This window comes from Ziziphus jujuba, chromosome 10, assembly GCF_031755915.1.
Source record: "Ziziphus jujuba cultivar Dongzao chromosome 10, ASM3175591v1".
NCBI classification, from domain to species: domain Eukaryota; kingdom Viridiplantae; phylum Streptophyta; class Magnoliopsida; order Rosales; family Rhamnaceae; genus Ziziphus; species Ziziphus jujuba.
Genome location: NC_083388.1, coordinates 18,618,849 through 18,633,490, shown reverse-complemented (window position 1 = coordinate 18,633,490; position 14,642 = coordinate 18,618,849). Strand labels below are relative to the sequence as shown.

At 31.2% G+C, this 14,642-nt stretch overlaps 1 protein-coding gene across 1 annotated transcript; it reads right to left on the bottom strand.

Moving 5' to 3' along the window:
• Positions 1-1,124: 1,124 nt before the first annotated feature.
• On the bottom strand, positions 1,125-4,390 carry LOC107405100 (peroxidase 4). The gene is made up of 4 exons (XM_016012110.4): positions 4,118-4,390; positions 2,286-2,477; positions 1,974-2,142; positions 1,125-1,778 (listed from the first exon to the last, which is right to left on the bottom strand). The coding sequence occupies exons 1-4, from the start codon at positions 4,340-4,342 to the stop codon at positions 1,387-1,389; spliced, it is 978 nt and encodes a 325-aa protein (XP_015867596.2). The 5' UTR covers positions 4,343-4,390; the 3' UTR covers positions 1,125-1,386.
• Positions 4,391-14,642: the final 10,252 nt, after the last annotated feature.

The window sequence follows — 14,642 nt, the reverse complement described above, 5'->3', positions numbered from 1 at the left end:
ATACTAATTAATACTATGCCACATTCAATTAAGAAAAACCACTCTCTGCTGTTGTTTTTTTTTACCCCTTCTTGAGTGTTAATTGGACGAAGAAGTCTCTGCAACAGGGTTTGGTTTACGTACATGCTTGTCTTCCTTGACAGACACCAAAGTTGCCTAGTGGCTAAACCAAACACTATCCATTTCGTTGGGGAAATTAAGTCAAACAAGTTTCCTTCAACCAATCAGAGCCAAAAAAAAAAAAAAAAAAAAAAAAAAAAAAACGTTTCCTTCAACCAAAATTACCATTTTGTTGGTCTTTGTTTTTCAAATTTTTTTTTTTTTAATAATTATTTTGGGTTTATGGAAGTTAAAACCCCTTTTACCAATGCTTGTTTAGTTCCCTTGTAATCATCACCAATTTGCACTAAACTAAAAAGGCTCATTTTAATTTCCATTTATTTGAGGGCTTTTTCGTCGGTCTCACCAAAGAAAAGTGCAAACGAGGCTCTTCATCTTTCTACTCGGTTCAGTATGGGCCTATTAAGGACAGCTTAAGTTCATGCCCCGGCCTTACAAAAAAAGAAAAAAGAAAAAAAGAGTTCTGGTTTACGGCTTCGACCCACTAAGGCAGGTAGCAGGATTTGACTAAAAGAATTTTCTTTTTACAATTTAACATATATTATATACATACATACATATATATATATATATATATATATATATATGGGGTGTGTGTGTGTGTGTGTGAAATAAAAAAATAAAATAAAAATGAAAATTTGAAAATTATGTATGTTATATGCATTTCACTAGTTAGAAAAATAAATAAAAGAGTGGATTGAATCTTGCAGAAGCTAGGACCATTGTTTCTTTGTCGTTGAACAATTTGATAACAATGACAATTGATATTAAATGGGTAAAAGAATGGGTCAGCAGAAATCCGGTACATAGGCTATTCCTTTTTGTCTGCTCAATTAATATGATTAGCTACCTTGTGGAATTATCTTGGGGGCACATGCCTGAGTTACATCATGTATTTATATGATTTATTTCATTTTTTGTCCCATTAGAGACAACGTAGTAGCATTTTTTTACTTTTTCTTTTTTTTAATGTGATGATCAAAACTTTCGAATCCCAAACTCCATTTACCACAATCTCGAAATTTTATTACTCACTCATTTGATTCAAATAATGATAAACAATTACACAATTTCGAACTTAGCTTTATATAAAGTTTGTTGGAAATAATAATCCAAAAGATTAATTAAACTCTAACAAACAAATGACTTTCCAAAATCCTTAAATTGGATTTGGACCACAGCGACTAGTAACATTGCCTATATTTTAACAGATACGTACATAAATTTCCTCTACTAAAACAATATTGATTAAACATGATGGAACAATTAATTGACTCTAGCACAGTTCTTTCTAATTTCACCCTTTGATCCAGTTAGGGGCTTAATATCTCCCATCTTGATCATGGCATCGACGAAGTCGGAATCGAAGCTGTCTTTGTCCTGACTGTACTTCTGAACGAAGGAGTCAGAAGATCCGCCGTTGAAAAGTACTTGATCGGAGTGGAGGAGACCTTTCTTGTTGACGAGGTTCTTGAAATAGTAATTGTCAAAACTTGTTGGCGTTTGAAGGTCAAGAGGAGCAAGATTATTGTCCCCTGTGCCATTGGTTTTAGGACAATTCCCTTGCCTTGTCTCGGCAAATGAACTACCAATGTTGTTCTCATTGTATATACGACCCCTGAAAGTTGTACACCTTGCTTGGCCAATTGTGTGTGCCCCTAATACAATTACAAATCAATACCCGGATTAATTACCATAACAAATTTGTATAAGACGAAATTAATTGTTCAGTGGATCCGACCTCTCTTACAACTTTCTTTTTGTATAGGAGTTTTACATATATATGGGCCAACCTACTGAATAATTTTTATTTTTTTTCCTAAAGAGTTTAGAGAGATAATGAAGTAATTTACCAGATAAGGCAACCATGTCCTTTTCAGTGAGACCTTTAGCTTTGAACCTGTTGATGAGGTTGCTTAGGGTAGAAGTAGGAGGAGGGATTTGTCCATTATTGGCAGCTGACAAACTGGCCGTCTTTGAATCCCTTCTTCCAAGTTTCACATCCCATTGTGGTCCTCCAAGCTGCACCACATTTGAAAATAATAATAATAAATAATAATAAAGTAAGGATTTTTCTAACTTAGAATGTAAAACTGACGACTAATACATAATTAGGTAATAATATATGGGGAAGGATGTGTATATAATTATGAAAAGAAACTCACAATAGCAACAGAGTCACGAGCAGCAATGGCTACTATATCAGCACAAGACACAACGCCAGGGCAAACTTGCTCCACTTTAGACTTTATATCATCTATTACATTATATCCCCTCACTGAGCCGGCATTTGGACCTGCTGTTTTCTCACCTGTGAAAGATGAGGTATCGTCCAACAGTATTGACCCATCACAACCCTGTTAATTATCAAATACAAATTCAAATTAATTATTTACAAGTAATTAAAAACTAGGAGTGTTAAAGAATATATTAATTTATGACCCTTTATTATTATATAAATTCAACATACACTACTTGCGTGCATTTAATAAGGATAACAATTTGGATGCCTTCAGGACTACAAGATATCATAATTAATGCACAGATCAATGGCAGATTTTATTTTATTTTTTTGGTGCCCTTGATGGAAAAAGATTATGACTGATTCTTTTTTTTTTTTTTTTTTTGGGTGAATAAAGATTATGACTGATAGTTGTTGATTAGCTTGAAGGACTCCGTAAAGTCTATATGCTAAAATAAATGCAACTATCGGTCGGTTTAGATAAGAGGGTCCATATGGAAAATATGAGGTCAGTGGTCGATCAAATCCCAGCCTATTGACAAGGTACGTATATATAGCAATACAGCAACAAGAAAGTTTATATGCAAAAATAAATTAGTTATTGCTCAAAACACTTTTTGACTCATTACTATTATTTTTAATTTACAAAAAGTCTTGCCTGCCCCTGCCTTATTCCTATCATTAGACTAAGATTTGTCAAACATGGTGAAAATATATAATTGGGGAAAATATTTGTGTAACTACGAAGTAGATATTATATGTTTTATAAAATTTTCAAGCCAAAAAAATATATATATGTTTTATAAATTAGAAAGCATGATTATAACATTTTTCAAATGGCCGGACAATGCTTTTAATCAATTACTATTATTATTCTTTTTTAATATTTCACCCTGGCTCAGTACAGAGCATCTTCAATAGTTTATGGTAACTTTTGGCCTATGATACCCTTGTCTTCTGTACTTTTGGCCCACGAACTGTAAAGCAGGGAAAAGTAACCAATAAAAAAAACTCCATAAAAAGTAGAGCGCCTGAAAAAATAATTATCTAAGTTTGTCAACGTGCCATTTATTTATATGTTTAGTTTTTGTTTATTATTTTTATTTTTTAATAAATAATATGCAATTTGTTTACTTTATTAGTTTATTAATATTAAATTTATTAGATATATTAATTAATTAAAAACTATAAATGTGAAAGAAGGAAGGAGGGAAAAAAACCAACATAATTTTAGATTGTATTTTATTTGATGTTAATGTTTTTATTTTATTTTTTCATTAGCTTTATAGGTAATTGAGATGTAATTGAGATGTCTAACTACCATTAGCAAAACAATTGAAATAAACAAATGATACTCAATTTAGTTAAAAAAAAAAAAACCAAAAACAAAACAAAAATCAAACACACGTTAACAAATGACACTAAAAGTTTTACCGTCACAATGCATTAAAGCATGTGAAGTAGGAAAAAAATTTCAACCCTGTCCAGGTACACGAAGAACTGTGCATGCACTTTCAAAATGGTACAAACCAATATACAAAATTTACAGTTTTGATTTTTTGAAAATTATCTTCAATTATAATGCAAAGAAACGATGACATAACAAATGCCAAAAGTTGCCTTGTACAGCATTTGTATGTCTCTGATTATAAATTGGAAGTTAATTTTCCAAAAGTAATTCTCTACTCGTGTGTTTGTGTATAAGCAATACGTATATTTATATAGATATATAATAGATTGGGAAAGAATATATACGTTGACGAAGCAGTCATGGAAGTGAAGGCGAAGGAGAGAAGCACCCATGCGGCGTTCTTTGGACACAGCAGATTGGACAACAGATTTGACAGTACTTAAAACCTTAGGACAGCTCTTGGAGTAGTAATCCTTGGAGAGTTGTGCAGAACAACTACCTGTGAAAATCACAAGAATTGCTAATAAAGTCACAACAAAAATGGAAGAAGAAGCCATTATTTGCTTCATAGTTACAGTGGTTGATATATCTGATCAGGCTGAGAAGGAATAATATTATTGAGGGTATATATAGAGTTTAAGGGGTGGAATAATTAGGATTAGTTAGAGAGAGAAGTTTGGCATTGGCAGCTTACCTAATATTCAAGACCAGTGCAAGTGCATGGCATGGCATCTAGAAATTAAAGAAAAAGTTTAAGCTATATGATTGATTGACAACGATTTAGTACAAATCTAAAGGCAAATATACGTGAAAATAGAAAAAGATTGAACAGTTCTAACTGGGACATGTATATTTGAATTTGTCAAATTTTAGCAGCATACTTTTTTTCTTTTTTTCTTTTTTCTACATATGTAATTTAATAATGTTCGTGTTTGGTGAAGATACCATGCAAGGATTAGACTAAGCACCTCGAGAATTGCTGTTTGACGATTTAAAAGTTAACTCTTATACGTGTTAATTATTACAATTTTATGAAACAAAGAACAAGATTGAAATTTCAACGCAAGGAACTTTTCTTTTTAACTTATTATTATTATTATTATTATTATTATTTTGTTTTAAAGAATCAATGGGGATTTGATATTATACGTGTTTCTTTGGATACCCAGTGTGGTAATTAAGTACTCAAGTAACATTGTTTAGGACTACTAGGTTTGCATATATTTTAAAACTTTGTTAATATATGAATATACAAATACGAATTAAAATTAAAAGATCTAGATTGTAACAAATTATATTGAATATTAGTTGACTATAAAATAATTGTTAATCAGGATTAGTGAAAAATCTAGTTGATCTAAAATACAACAAATAAACTAAAATTTGAAGGTATAAATTAGAATTCAATTTTAAACAAAAAAAAAAGTAAGTCTCCAGAATTAAAAAGTTTTAAAAGTATAATTCACTTTTTAAATAAGCAAGATGTTATAAACGTATAGCAGGTGGGGTTAGAAACTCAAACCATCCCTTTTCAAGATACCCGGCATATGTTTTCGAAAAAAATAAATAAATAAATAATACCCAGCACATGAATTTAATAAGATTAATATACATAAGTCGTCGAGAAGCTAAAATTGATTGGATCAAACAATCGATAAGAACATTCAAATTAAGAAATCTACTTGATCAATTCTAAGGGAAAAATAAGTCCAACGAAGACTAATCAACTCCAGCCTCTGTGTCTTTTCTCTCTTTAAAGAGAGAGAAAGAGAAAGAAACAAAAGTTCATCTCTCTAGGAAACAGACAAAAATATAAACACATCCAGTTAACCAGGTAACTAGTACATGGCAAACGAAATTATTGGTTTGGTTAATAAGAAATGGTGTATGTAGCATGGAAATCCCATTCCTCGTACTTTTGGGTAATTTTTTTTTTTTATAACTTTAATGACATTTGTCAATTAATGAATTAGTTAGCAAGAACAAGCACATCTAATCAGTCACCTCTCATTCGCCCAAAAAAAAAAAAAAAAAGGTCACCTCTTACTGAATTAACAGCAAATTTATCGTTTTCATGAAAAAAAAAAACAGCAATATAATCTAACAAAGGGATATCGTCATAAAATATTAATGAATAAATATAAACAGATAGTCCTGTTGGAATTTAATTTGAGAAATCAGATTGACTTGTTTGTGGCAGCGAAAAAAAAAAAAAAGATTTTTTCTCTTTTTTTTATATGGTTTACAACAATTCATTTTTATAGGCGTCGATATCAGAGGTTAACTAAACGAGCTAATCTCATTTAATTGAAATTAAAATTGATTTACTTTATTTAGTTCCACCTAAAATAGTAAAGAAAACAAAATACAAGACTAATACTAAGGATATCAAGAAGTCCATCAAAATGTTTATTAAAATGATGACATAGCAAAATGATATATTCTTATTTTATTATTTAAAAATCTAATATGGATGGATTCTAATAAATCTAACTATATATGAATTGAAAAACTAATAATAACACATCACTTGTTAAGTATTTTGGTAGACTTTTTTTATTTTAGTATTTGTTCATTTATTAAACATGATTAAATTAGATTGGACTAGAGTATTTAAAGTATCATATGATATATGAAATAATTCAATCCAATTAAATTTAATCTTACTCAACAACGGGGTTGATGTGATTTTTAGTGTGCTTTTAGAGTTTCAATAAAGTACTTTTAAAAAAAATGATTAGTTATTTGACAAAAAAGGCACTCCAAGCACTTCAGGTACTAAGGTTGGTGCTTTCTCAGTAAGTGCTGCATGCATGACTATCAAAACCAACTATTAGAAAATTTAGGACCATCTGGTATCTATTTATAAACAAATCATTTTTAGAAAATAAAATTAAAAAATTAAATTTTATATTTTTGTAATTTAAGAATTTGTTTGCTAATTCTATATTTTAAATATAAAAATACCATTTATCACCATTAATAATTATATCTATGGAATAAATATGTTTTATGGTAATTTTATTTATTTATTATAATGAAAGGGAGATTTGAACATGAAATCTTAAACTTAATATGTGGGATTGTTATTAATGATCATTATTAACTGAATTGCTCCAATAAAACCAGCAGTAATTTTAACTAATTTACCTAAAAAAATTTACTTTCCTATATTATTATATTTTAATTTGAAAGTCAATATATATATATATATATATATGAATACATAATTTTGTAACAAAGTCAAAATATAATTAAATACATCAAATTATTATTTATCATCTCAATAATAGATTTTATTAATGCTCATCATAAGAGGTGAAAAAGTAGCGATTAAAAGTCTTTCAAACATGGCTACGAATTGCATTTTCATCAATTTTTTTCTTTTACAGACAAAAACAGTTTTACAAACGACATATTTTCTATTTTTCTTTTTAAAAAAGTCATTCTCATTAATTCAATTAGGACTGATTAATTTTTAAGATTTTTTTTTTTTTTTTTTTGGAATGATTAATTTGTAAGATGAGGTTGCCATATGCACCCAAATTTTCTGGGCCAATGTACAAGTGACAGATGCATGGGGTAGGTAGCCGCAGCCATAAAAAACAATTTATTACAACAAGAGATTTCAACGTAGAAAATATATATCACAAGAAAAAGTTTGTTAATTTAATTAGTGGGACTAGATGCATGGGATGAATTTAATAGCAATGGAAAGTGAGAATTTAAATAAAGACGTGGAAATGTGACAAGAAAATGACCATATGATATAATATAAAAGCATACGCGTGCACAGCAATCGACACTACACACGTAACTTTCTTTGTTAAGCGATGATCATGTTTTGGACATGACATCTTTTGCACCATCCTTTCTCATCAAACTTCTCTATATGTTTTTAATCAATCTCAGAAATTAATAATTCGGTGATTAAGAATTAATTAGTGGAAATAAAATAAGTGCTCTCCAATCCTTTTAAAATATTCCCTATTAATTTTAATTAGCTGATACAGCGGCTACATATCTTTAAGTATTTAGCTGATCATCAAACAACAAAACAAAAGCATGATCAAATTTAATTACACCATTTTTAGCTACTTTAGATTTGATGCATTGTCTGCATCAGTACGTATGTCCGAAATGTATCTGCTTAACACACGCAATATTTGCTGTGGGACCATTAATATTCTTCCATTTTCAACAAAGCAGAAAGCAGAACTAGCAAATTCCGGGATTGGGGACAAATTGTGATAATGTTGTCATTTTTGAATATTCTAACTATTTTTTCTCTTTCATTCAAAAGTGAATGATTTTGTTGTTACAGTTGGCAGATTCGTTTGGTTTTTTAAAGAGAAGTATATTGTTTGTGCTAATCTTGTCACGAAAGTCAGAATTTGTCAAAACCTAATCCCTTCTTTTGGAGATTTTTTGGAATATGACTGAGTGAAGTGATCCTTGAGGGAGAGGCACCAACGATGTCTTCAAACAACTAACTTATCTTTTTAAGGGAGATTTAGAGGGTAACGAACTGTTTCCACTTATAATAGCTACGACAGATAATACGAATTCATAATCAAAACCATAAAAATTTAAATTTCGATGATAACAGAATTTGTTTATTTGTTTAGAAGACCAAAGTCTGTAAATTTAAATTCAAATTTCATTATCCTCGTGATAGGTTATCTATTTAATCACAAAAAATGTGTTTTTCATGAATTATGCATGCATGTGTATGTGTGTAAGCGCACGTACATACATATATGTATGAGTAATCTTTGACCCCTAAACGGGCAGGAAGAAAAGAGCAGAGAGAAGTCAGACTTCTCGTAATGAGCTAATTTCTAATCAAGTAACTATCCTACTTGAGACAAGAAATAGCTCCTAGATCAAGCGAGGGAGATATTCTTATTCCTACATATTGCATTTATACATTAAATATTAATTTAGAGGCTCAAATCTGGCTGCCATATGGAATGTTATTATATATACCGTCCTAAACTTCTCCAAATTAAAACTTTGCCTTATGTCAATAAAAATTAATTGAAATGATCAGTTATATATATATATATATATATATATATTTATGTATAAATATTGTGAAGGAAATTGTTCACAATTTAATGGGTGAAGCCATTCATAGTCACAGTGCCAAATCCAGAAAATATATTAAAAGTAGGCACTTCTAGATATAAACAATAAAACACAAAATACATCTATTTAAAACAGAAAGCATTTTCTCCCTAATAAAAAAGCATATTTTAAGATAAAAGTTAGAAATTTAAAATGTCCTTTAATAATACTCTTAATTTATTTTTCAATAAACATTGAATTCCTTCTTTATCTTTTTATTTGAATTCTCTCTCAAATATTACATTAGTAACATGAGATTTTATATCGCATTAAATTCAAAAAATATGATATTTAAAATAAAGCATGTATTTAGCTTTATATATTCGGAGAGCCAAATTAAATTTTTATATTAAAAATGTTAAAATAAAGAGTTTTTTTAAGTCCTTTTTAAAGGTTGATATTTTAAAATAAACATCAATGAGATAAATAAAATAAATAAAAAGTCCATTGGAATATTTAGTATTTAACAAAAAAAATAATTATTAGCTATAGTTTAATTCAAAATAAAATTAAAAAGTTAAAAAAATTAATTAAAATTTTGAAAATTTTAATAAAATATATTTCCATTAAATGTGGGAATTTTACCAATATTAATGTTTAAAAATATTTATACCTTATTTAGTAAAGATTATTTGGACTATTGGATTAGATTAACTATCACTTAAACCTTTATTAAAAAAGAGAAAAAATCAAAATCAAACAAATTAAAGAAGTAATTTATAGTTTAGAGGGGGGTACAACTTTATATAATATGATAACACTATAAAATTATATGTAAATAAAAAAATATTCTTGAACATTTAAGCAAATATAATTTAAATTATGAATATCAGATAGATCAATATTATTTAAGTTATGTATATCGCACTCTTAATGATAAATGAAATTATAAGTTTAATTTGTATAAACTGTATGCACTCTGATAGACATTATTTGGATGAACTATGATCGTTTAGGTTACATATATCACACTTTTAATGATAAATAAAAACAAAACTCTAAATTGTATAATCAAACAAATGTATGTATTTTAATATGCATGTGTTGTGAATATTTATCATCTAATTTATGTATATCGTGCTCTTAAAAGTAAAATTGATATATTTTATTAGTCTAATATGCAAAATTAAATTTTCATATGGGGTGTGTGTAAAGATATAAGGTGCCTAATAGCTTTTATAATTTGAATCAAACCACCCTTACACTTTTGCTCTTAAACTTTTGGGTCACTATAAAAACACTTTTACCCTGCAATTTCCTTTCAAATTACTAACATTTCACCAATCATATAAAAATTTTAAAAGTTGAAAAAGTATTTAAGTTTATTCCTTTTGCATTATATTTACTATTATATTTTATTTATTCCTTACTAATGTCAATTTATTAATTTTTTTTTTCTTTTATAGACTTAAATATGTATATAAATATATTATGTGTAAATGATCAAAAAGAATATATTACTAGTTATATTCTTTATGTTATCAGTTAAAATGCTACAAAAGAAACCTTACAAGAAATGATATATGAATTGTCATCATGTCTACAATAAGTTAATAATTTCAAATTATTTAATGAAATAAATGTTGTAATATTTCATTATTTTTTTTATGTTTTTATCTATGAAACATATATATATATATATATGTTGCACGGGCCAAGCCAAAGTATTAAAGGCTCCATCTTGTTTTTGAGTTCAAACATTTCCCTCCAAAGCTTTGTTTTCAGCCGATCGCTAAACTTTACATCTACATGTCAGATTCACATTCTCAAATCTCAAAATTCCCTATCCTTTTTTATTACCATTCTCCCAAATTTTCCATAATAAAATTTTTCCAAACCCAAAATTTTCCCAAATTTAATCACCTGTTTCTTGGATTTGTACTTTTTTTTTCTCGTTGATGGACTTTTTTTTGGTCAATAGATTTTTTTTTTCAATATTATAGTTGTTTGATTTCAGAAATATTTGATTCTATCTTGAATCTTTTTTTCATATTCATTTAACAGATTTCCATTGTCACAGCTTAGGTAGTCCTTGAGAAGACTAGAAAGTCGATTGAGGCAAATTAAAGGTAAGGGTAAAAGTGATTCAGAAGCAAAAGGGGGAAAATTACAAAAGAAGTCCAAGAAATTTGCGACAAAACTGGTATAGATTGACTTTCAACTATTAATTTTTAATTGCTTGCAAAGATTATGGGTCATAGTGGACAAGATCAAAGTATATTATGCGTTTACCTGTGTTTAAGAGTTAAAATCTTTTCTCTGATGTTAAATTTTTAGATATGGAGAACCTAGAGCTATTGACGGTGGAGGAACCTATCGACTCCATGAACAAATATCTCAAGGATGTATGTAGCAATTTTTCCATGCTTTTATGAAATCTTTGACATATAGCTTTTTCCATATTGTTGAAATGTACGTTTTAATTTTGTAAATTTACGTGATAACCTTTTGTTATTATTTTCTTTTTCCCCCAGAATCTCATGGAAGAAGTGTCTGCACATGTTGATGCATTACATGCGATGAACTTCATCTCCGACAAAGGTGTGGTTGGATCAATGTTGGCATTACGAAAGGTGCGGAACTCGTTTAATGAAGTGCAGGAGCACCTACAGCTCAAGCTGAGGATTTTTAAATTTATACACAGTTTTAGAGAGGACTTGTAAGGTATGCGGGATGCTGATGGTTTCACAGCTGTACTGAAAGAATCGAGTATTAGAAACTGGTTGATTAACGTCACCATAGTGATCCATGAAGAGCAGCAACAATTTTTAATGCTATTACTGACAAAAATGCTACATAATTTAAGATGGGAGTCTCTGTGAAGGTGATCAGAGAGTTCATCTCCAACGGTAAGAAATATTTCTACTTCTTACCAGTGGTGTTTGAGGGAAGGCAACCAGGAAGAGATGGCAGCGCAATGGTAGAAGATCTGACAATATCATCCCTGAGAAGGTCAGTAGACCACTTGGCACTTCCAGAGAGAATGTAACTACGAAAGTATATTACGAGAAGGAATGGAGAGCTGCCACATATCGAAATTGGGTTTCTCAAACTCACTGGAACATGCAACTCTGTTACTGTTGACCTGGAGAAACACTACATGAGGTACATGCAAAATAATCTAACATCAGGAGGTTGACATTGGACCCTAAGGACGTGGATCCGTTGCCGGAAGTTGGGAACAGTAACCTGTCATTGCTACAAAATCTTCCCTTCCCATCTTCGGAGGATCTTCTACCATTGGAAACTGAGACAAATTCCATGGCACCACAGATGACTCTGAACAACCCACAGGAATCTGAAATTGAGACAAATAGAGTGGCAGTGGTACCTCCGACTCACAACCACCCAACACCACCTTAAGAGCATATGTTGGATGCTTTGGCAAAGGAGAATCTACCGCAACAATCAGAAACTGCCAAGGGACCACATGTTCTGATTCTCCTTCCCCCTTCATCGATACTAGAGCGCTTCTTCTACACAGATTATTGGGAGAACCCCATAAGCCCAACAGTAAGCTCAAACCCAGAGGACATAAGCCTAAACCCAGGAGAGTAAAAAGAAATATTAGTTAGTTTTTGTAGCAAGTTCATCTTTTTTTTTATAGCCAAAATTTCACTGGACAAAGCTCTCTTGTGGCTCTATTTCTAATCTCTCAACGAGTGTTTTTTTTTAGCTTAACCAACCTCTTTTGTAAGTTTTTGTGGTAACATTTTGTTATTATTATCTTTCTCCCCAAGAATCTCATGAAGGAAGTGTCTACACATGTTGGTGCATTACAAGCTATGAACTTCATGTCGGATAGAGTTGTGGCTGGATCGATGTTGGCATTATGAAAGGTGCGGAACTCGTTTAATGAAGAGAAAGACCACCTACAACTCAAGTTATGGATTTTGAAATTTATAGACAAGTTTAGAGAGGACTTCCAGGGTATGGGAGATGCTAATGGTTTCACAACTGAACTGAAAGAATCCTATCTTAGAAAATGATCAATTAACCTTGCCACAGTGACCCACGAAGAGCAGTAACAATTTTTAAATTTTTAAAAGTTAGTTGATGCTATTATTGACAAAAACGCCACAGGATTTAGGATGGGTGTCTATGTGGAGGAGATCAGAGAGTTCATCTCCAATGGTAAGAAATATTTCTACTTCTTACCAGTGGTGTTTGAGGGAAGGAAACCAGGAAGAGATGACTTTTGTAGGGTGCGATATGACAAATTGCTGGAGAATGATGATAGTGCAAAGGTAGAAAATCTTCAAATATCATCCGTGAGGAGGCGTAGAAAGAGAGGTAAACCTATCACTCCACGAGAGAATGTAACTATAGAAGTATATCAAGGGTATGAATGGAGAGCTGCCATATGGTGAAATCGAGTTTCTCAAACTCACGGGAACATGCAACTGTGTTACTCTCTCCCTGAAGAAACATGATGTGAGGTGCATGCAACGTCACCAGACATTAGAAGGTTGATATTGAACCCTGTGAACATGGATATGGTGCCGGAAGCTGGGAACAGTTCCCTGTCATTGCTGCAGAATCTTCCCGTCTCATCTTTGGAGGATCTTCTGCCATTGAAAACGGAGACAAATTCCGTGGCATCACAAAGGACTCTGAACAACCCACAAGAATCTGAAACTAAAACAAATACAGTGGCACTTGGACCTCCGACTCACAACAACCCAATGCCTCCTCCGGAGCAGATGTTGGATACGTTAGCAAGGGAAGATCTGCTGCAACAATTCGAAACTGCCGAGGGACCATATGTTCTGATTCCCGTTCCCCCTTCATCGATAGCAAAGCAATACTTCAGCACAGATTATTGGGAGAACCCCGTAACCTATACAGTAAGCTCAAACCTAGAGGACACCAGCCTAAACCCAGGAGAGTAAAAAGAAATATTAGTTAGTTTTTGTAGCAAGTTCATCTTTTTTTTTTTTTTTAAGGTGAATCTTTAACTGGACAAAGCTCTCTTATGGCTCTGTTTTTAATATCTCTGTGGGTGTTTTTTTTTTTTTTTTTTTTTAGCTTAACCCATCTCTTTTGTAAGTTTACGTGATAATATTTTGTTATTATTTTCTTTTTCCCCCAGGAATCTCATGGAAGAAGTGTCTGCAAATGTTGATGCATTACATGCCATAAACTTCACGTCGGACAGAGTTGTGGCTGGATCGATGTTAGCATTACAAAAGGTGTGGAACTCGTTTAACGAAGTGAAGGAGCACCTATAACTCAAGCTGGGGATTTTTATGTTTATACATAGGTTTAGAAAGAACTTCCAGGATATGAGGGATGCTGATGGTTTCACAATCGAATTGAAAGAATCCTATCTTAGCAACTGGTCGAATAACCTCACCACAGTGACCCATGAACAAAAGCAACAATTTTTAGATTTTCAAAAGTATGTTGATGCTATTACTGATAAAAATGCTACCGGATTTAACATGGGAGTCTCTGTGAAGGTGATCAGAGAGTTCATCTCCAACCGTACGAAATATTTCTACTTCTTACCACCGGTGTTTAAGGGATGGTAACTAGGATGAGATCATTTTTGTACGTTACGATATGACAAATTGCTGGGTAATGATGGTTGTGCAAAGCTTGAAGATCTTCCAATATCATCCATGAGGAGGCATAGAAAGAGAGGTAGACCTATCACTCTACGAGAGAATGTAATTGTGGAAGTATATCACAGGTATGAATGGAGAGCTGCCATATGCCAAATCCGGATTTCTCAAA